Source organism: Terrapene carolina, unplaced genomic scaffold (assembly GCF_002925995.2).
Source record: "Terrapene carolina triunguis isolate 2854851 unplaced genomic scaffold, T_m_triunguis-2.0 Scaffold210, whole genome shotgun sequence".
Classification (NCBI taxonomy): domain Eukaryota; kingdom Metazoa; phylum Chordata; order Testudines; family Emydidae; genus Terrapene; species Terrapene triunguis.
In genome coordinates this window covers 37,073,737-37,080,468 of record NW_020664561.1, presented here as the reverse complement: position 1 = coordinate 37,080,468, position 6,732 = coordinate 37,073,737, and the positions used below count along the sequence as shown (strand labels likewise).

Below are 6,732 nucleotides of genomic sequence, written 5' to 3'. Positions count from 1 at the left end.
TGGCCCTAAAACGACGGGCTGTTTTTCGGATCCGAATTTCTTGCATCAGTTAACTTCAGTAAAATTAGCTTACTTAGATTTCCACTTTTTGTTACAAAAAGATAGTTTATTTCTTGTTTCTTTCTTTTTTTGTAATTTTCAGTCACAAAAAAAAAATCTATCATTTGTCACCTAAGCATTTATTTTACTGAATTCAAAAAGACATGAAAAGGGAGAGAGGGGAGAAATCATGTATTTTTTTAGTAAGGTATATAAGTGAATTTTTGACAACATATAATAAATATGATATATCACTTCGCACTCAGTCTGTTCAAATGTACATTTCCTTTCAGATTACGGAGCATGCCACTTTTCAATAAGAAAAAAGGTCATGAGAAATCAGTGCAAAGTTCTCCGTTACCCCTGGTCTTCCGCGCTGTGTGACGGGAGGTTTGTTCTTTGTATCCCTCTGTCCTCCGGAGTCTCTGCTGGCTCGGGTCCGGCTCCCTCCCTCCCGCTGTCTCTCCTTCCGAGCTCCCGGAGGTTTGTTCGATGGGTTTGTTTGTTTCACTTACTGGATCGGCTCTGGGTTCATGGTTCAAAAGTCCCTGCTCTGATTGAATCGTCTCCGTGGCTGGCTCTTGGCTGCCTTCAGAAGCTCCTGGCCCCCTTTCATCTCCCCCTCAGTTGCTTAGCTCCTGCTTTTGGTGGCCGGTTTTTATTTGGGGGGAGAGGTGGGGGCTAGTTGCTGGGACAGCGGTGAGCTCTCACCGGGGGTGCGGGGTACCCGGGATAGGGTTGGCCAAGGGGTTGAGCGCGGGCTGACCCCCGGGCCCCAGGCCGTGGATGAGCACGCGGGGCACCAGGGGCCGCTGGAGCTGAGGGTGCGGAGCTGGGGGAGTCCGGTACATGCTGCTGTACATGGCCGCCGCCGCGGCAGCCGCTGTCGTGCTGTCCATGCTGCCCAGCAAGCTCGGGTGGTAGAAATAGGGAGAGGGGAACATCCTCTGGAGAGCAGAATAATTCCCAGCTTCGGCCAGCAACTCCAGTCCCACCGCCGTTTGCCGCTTCCACTTCGTCCTGGAAGAGAAGGAGCACACAGGTCTAGAGCTAGCACGGAACCATCCCCCTGGCATTGCTGCTCTGTTTCGAGGGGCCGAAGGAGTTCCCCAGGGACGTGAACCCTAAATCCTACTTGTCCTTGCCCCTTCTCCTTCACACACACACACACACCCGCCTTTGCAACTAGAATGTCTGCTCCGCCATTCGCTAGTGCTCTGGCAAACAATTCAGTGGGGAAATCGAACCCAGTTTCCCTGGGTTTAGCCACACGCACAATAAAATAAAATGAAACCCACGGGACCGTTTCCCCTTCTGTTTGCAGGCTTTCAGGAGTGCGACTTTCTAAAATCGCAGGTGTCTGTGCCTTCAAACTTTGCAGTGTCGCGGAAACTGAAGGATTGATTGGTCCTGCATCCGAAAAACTGAACTAAAAAAAAAAAAAATCAAACCATTCGTGGAGCATAAAGATGCAGGAAAATATCTAACAAAGAAAGGAGAAATGCTTTCAGTTCTAGATGGCAAGACAGCAGAGATCCCCGTTATAAAAAGATATTGACTATTAGTTTGGCAGAATGTTTCTAGCGGCACACACGGTATTTTCACTCTCCTGACACAATATTTCAACAATTTTATTTCCTGGCCTTTCCACCCCTCGCGAACCCCTCCCTTTGCCAAGCCTCAGCGAAATGCCTTGTGAGATCTGAGCTGGTGGATACACACACACTGCAATCCCAGCAAAATTAATAAACATGGCGCCCTGTTTAGATTGGATACAAATGACACTAATGTTTTCCGACAGAATTAGGGTGGCTGAAACCGTATGTAATGAGACAGAAAATTATGGCAAAGATGACAACTGGACGTAGTTTTCCAAACCTAGTCAGCTGCGATTAGAATACACATACAATTGCCTCTTTGGCTTTACAACGCGGACAAATGGAAACCAAGCACATTTTTTTAAACTAACACATTTTACAACTTGATTTCCTAGTCACTTTGCTAATATCACACACGGAGAAATCTTTGCAAACGCCGTGATTTCCAAAAGGGCTACAGCGGCATGCCAAGAGCAACACTGCATAATGAGATTTCAGTGGGATTTCTTTGCCAGTATGTTCCTGGGACACAGGAAGAATAATATGTCCCCAGTTTTGTAATCAAGATTTGGCCATTATTTATTCATGTGTGTATTCGTTCATATTGATATGGTCTGCTTTATTAATTAACTATGGCTGAGACTACTTTGTTGACTGACTAGATTGTCAAGTGCAGGCAATCGGTACAGGCGCCTCTATGGCTTTTCTTGGCCTTTCCTTGAGAACGACAGTAGCCAATAACACTATATTTTTATTTCGCAGTTTACTTATTGACTTTATGATCGTTCCTGTTACCTGTCCATTTAATTTATTTTAGGCACGCTGCTACTCCCTTTATTCTAGCATGGGCAAGGAGTGAGTGTGGGGGGGGCGGGTTGTTCCTTTATGAAATCTACCAACAGTCACAGATTGAAGTGGCCAGTGTTTCCCTGACCAGATCTCACTGATATTGACTAGAGAGGTGGGGAGTGTTTCTTCCCCCGGCCTTCACACCGTTTAACTCAGACTATCTGAGCAGCAACTCTGTTTTTAGGGGCTTTGGGGAAATTGTTCTTTGGGGGGGGGCGGAGATCCTTGACTCTGCCCGCCTCCCTTACCTCCGGTTCTGGTACCAGGTTTTGACTTGCGTGTCGGTCAGGTTGAGAGCCGCAGCAAGGTCCATGCGGTCTTGCACGCTCAAATACTTCTGCCGCTCAAAGCTCCTCTCCAGCTGGTTGAGCTGATGGTCCGAAAAGGCCGTCCTCGCCTTCCGAGGTTTCTTCGCTCGGACTGGGGGGCTATCCCGGCTACTTGTAATCTCCCGGTCGCCTTCTTCTTTCGTCCCTAGGAACAATTCACAAGCACAACACTAGAAACAGGGTCTAAAGCAGCAACCCAAGGCTAGGCTGCTCGGGGTCTGGGGCTCGGGGCAAAGTCGATTTCTTTATAGAGTTGATTATCATCTGACTGCTGCATTCAGGACTCCAAGGAAATCCCTTAATTTAGCTGATGCCTTTTCGTACCTACGTGTCTAAATGGGTTTGACAGGAGGGTCTGGCGATTTCTCTCTGTGCAGCCGACAAACAGTCCCCCTTTCTGGGGTAAGGTTTTTCCCCTTTCAGGTGCACTTGGGGCAGGTTAAAGCAAAGTGCAGAACAGCGAGCGCATCTGATGTGCTAATGCCTCAGACAGGATATGTCACCCAAGCACCAAGTTGAGCTCAAATTGCTGAGCACGTCGTGGTGACAGCGCTAAGATTTCCGGATTCTATTTGTCAACTTTGGTTTTTTTGCTGAAATGCTGGGAAATCGATATGTCAATCCATCTCTGTTTGTACCAGTTTTTGCAGCGCTCCTTGATCTTCCCTGCAGGAAGAACAATAATCTCTCTAATTGACCCACTGGGGAGGTTGGTGCACAAAAAAATCGCCAGACCAGACTGTACATCTGTTTTGGGCACTCTTATGCTAATGTTAAAATAGCAAAATGAATGGCACACAGGAGCGTCTATTATTCATCGCACAACATTGCAAAATAGGTGAATGGCGTAAAATTAGGAAAATGTGTCCTCTCACCGCATAGTTTAAACTGTGCCTCGTGCAAAGCCATTTTGCAGAAAGCAGAGAATCCTTCGGCATTAAGGAAAAGGCTTTTAAAATAGCAGCCATCTTCTTAAATATAACCCCCACGCCCATACACACGTATATATATATATGTATGTATATTTAAATCAGGAAATATTGCAGACTCCGTAGGCGTACAAAATTCGAAAAAGAGAAATATCCCATCCCAGCATAGGAAAAGACTGTAACAATGTAAAAAGCCTTCTAACGTGATCTAGTGAAAAGTTCTTACCTACTTTTAGGTCTACTTAGAAATTTGCCCTATTAATTAAGTGCTGCTAAACCTCTGTGCTTGGTGTTAGAAAACATGCGAGTCATTTAAACGAATTAGCATTTAAAAAAGAAGAAATACATTCAAATTTTAAAAGAAACAAACGTTCAAACAATTTTTTTTCGCCAAACAACTAACCTAAAAAACGAGGGGCGCCCCAGCAAGAGAAAAAAAAAAGATTTCTCCAAGGATCTGATATTAAAAAAAAAAAAAATCAGAGACAATAATTTAAAGAGGATTGGATTTTACTGGTTTTTGGTGGGATTTTTTTTTTGTTTTGTTGTTGTTTTTGTTTTTTGTTATCGTTTCTGAAATATCAGAAATGTTGCCAGGGAATTGTATCGCTTTCCATAGCAAATAGTGTACAATACTGACCACTGGAGAGTCATATCATAAGGTTATTATTAATCAATAGCATTAGTGTTATTAGGAATAAAAGTGAAACCCTATCACGCCAGGGGCTGCTAAAAAGCCATGGCGGAAGCGGTGGAGGCTGCGGGGTAATATACTCACCGTGGCATTTGAGATCATTCTGCGTATCGTCGCGTTTGTCTAGTTTGGTTTTGCTGTCCTCCTGCTCTAGTTTTGGTCTGAAGCTCTCGTTGGCTGCGTTGCCCTCTTGTTTTGGGGTGTGATGGGGAGAGGAGACACTGGTGCTGTAAGGTGCACAAGCCGCCAGCGGTTTGCTGTCGCCCAAAATGTCTTTAATTAAAAAAGAAGAGGTGGAAGTCCTGGGGGCAGAGTTGCCCGAGCCCAACTGTTGTTGCTGTTGGGGTGATTGCTGCAAACTTTGTTGCTGCTGCTGCTGGCTGTGATGGAGATGGTGATGCTCTTGCACCAGATGCTGCTCGGGGTGCTCCATGGTGACTGAGATGGGGGACGAAGGAGCCGTCCCTACTGTGTCTATCTCCGAACAAGGGGACGGGGTGGCCTGGTTTCTAAAATCCGCTGTCCTGGCATCGCTGTTTAGCTGGCGAAAGTCTCCGTTCATCATGCCGGGGCTGCCGGAACCGTTGTTGGACAAAATCGTGTCTATTCCAAAGCTCGACCCGCTAGATCCTTCCATCGTGGCCATTCAGAGAGGCGCCTTCATCCCAATCCGGGGCTCGGGAGGCTCGAGTCAGCGCCACAATCGGATCAATACATAAAACAGCAACGAGAACGTCAGTGTCTTTCAAACAAACAGAAAGTGGCGGTGGGGGGAGGGGGAGGAGGGCAGGGGGCTGGGATGGCGACAAGACGGGCTGGTGGAAGGGCAGCCACGGAACTAGGAAAGGAACAAACCCAGCCGGGAGGGGGGAGAGGAGGGGAAAGTTACCAGGCAAGGACAGAGAAGGCGCGAGCAGCAGGTTCAGGTGCTGCGCTCAGACACACACAGAGACACACACACACACACACGTGGTGTTGGCCGTATTGTTCACGGGGCGCTAACGGAGCGTGGCCAGCCCGGGCTGGGTCGCCGTGCTAGGTTGCATCGCAGCAGGAGGCGGCAGGGCGCACCGTGCCGGGGCCGCCGCCCGCCTCCGCCGCGGAGTTATTGAACTTTCTCGGGAAGTTGAGGCGTGGCGCAGGCGGCGGCGGCAGGAGACGCGAAGCGGGACGGACCCCGGCCACTGCCGCGCTCTTCCCAGTGCAGCCCAGCTCCTCTCGGCTCCAGCGACTCCCTCCCGTGACGTCACGGCCATTGCCAGCCGCGTTCCCCCTCCGCTTTATTATAAACCCTGGGTTTTTTCCGCCATCCGGCAAAAGCCCCCATTGGCGGCCCGCGCGGCCCAGGCTGACGCCGCGGAGCGGCAGCCAATGAGCATGGGCTCTGGGGCCCTTGTCAATTTCAGAGCCGGGCTGGTCTGCTATAGAATCTCTAGGATTCCTTCTCCAGTCGGTCTCTAAATAGTGTTACTGTGCGCACCGCCGCGTCCATCATCAGCCGTAGTAGCGGTGATAACAACCCCCCTTAGAAATAGCAATAAAGTGCAGCGTGTGGGAAGAGAAAGAAAGAAAATGGTTTGTCCCATTATTTTAAGAGGTGAGATAGAGTAACAGAGGGGGGAGAAGATGATGGGGGAAAGGGCAGCATGGAAATCAAATGTAGCAATCCCAGCCTGCTCGACCCACTCTTTTGAAACTCACACGTGCCATAGAAACTAAGAAGCGTAGCAGACATCGATGAGAAAATAAATGACCACGACCCCATCAGAACATGGGCAATAACTTTCAAGGGACTTGTTTCCTGGCTTCGCCTCCTGGTGTTTTGTAGTCCCTTGGCTAGCCTGTGAGAGCAGGTGCCCAGGTTTCCATAGCACGCCAGGTTAATGGGTAATGCTTTGCATTTATTGACTAGGAAATGGGGGGGGTTCAGTTCTGAGCTGAGCGAAAAGGCTTCTGCTCTCCAAGGGGGGGGGGGGGAATTAAAAGGAGCGCGAAGCCTGTCAGGAAACTAGAAGAAGCCAGTGCAGCACCCAAAGCAGTCTCCAGTTAGAACATGCATGCCAATTAATCTGAATTAACTAATAAAGCAGAGGCACAAATGTCCTCACAGTTTAGTGACTCGGTTGCAGCCTTTCTGGCTTCCCCGAGTCCGGGGGTATTGGTTGAATTCATTAGCCCCTTTGTGCTCTCTCGGGTTTCTCTTGTTTTAGCGTTTCAGTTGGAATGGGAATAGTTACTGTCGATCCGCCTGGGACTGCAGGAAATTATTCCATTGGTTCTTCGGAGGGCATCAA

General features: G+C 48.5%; 1 protein-coding gene across 1 annotated transcript; it reads right to left on the bottom strand.

The window, feature by feature from the left end:
- Positions 1 to 746: 746 nt before the first annotated feature.
- LOC112109894 (barH-like 2 homeobox protein) lies at positions 747 to 5,084 on the bottom strand. The gene is made up of 3 exons (XM_024204624.1): positions 4,523 to 5,084; positions 2,735 to 2,960; positions 747 to 1,059 (listed from the first exon to the last, which is right to left on the bottom strand). The coding sequence occupies exons 1-3, from the start codon at positions 5,082 to 5,084 to the stop codon at positions 747 to 749; spliced, it is 1,101 nt and encodes a 366-aa protein (XP_024060392.1).
- Positions 5,085 to 6,732: the final 1,648 nt, after the last annotated feature.

Bases quoted from the DNA above. Each gene is read 5' to 3' on its own strand.
- LOC112109894 (XM_024204624.1), bottom strand. From the start codon at position 5,084: ATGGCCACGATGGAAGGATCTAGCGGGTCGAGCTTTGGAATAGACACG. The intron at 2,961-4,522 runs GTGAGTATATTA...AATTGTTCCTAG, and splicing joins GAATGATCTCAAATGCCACG to GGACGAAAGAAGAAGGCGAC. The intron at 1,060-2,734 runs GTAAGGGAGGCG...CTTCTCTTCCAG, and splicing joins ACCTGGTACCAGAACCGGAG to GACGAAGTGGAAGCGGCAAA.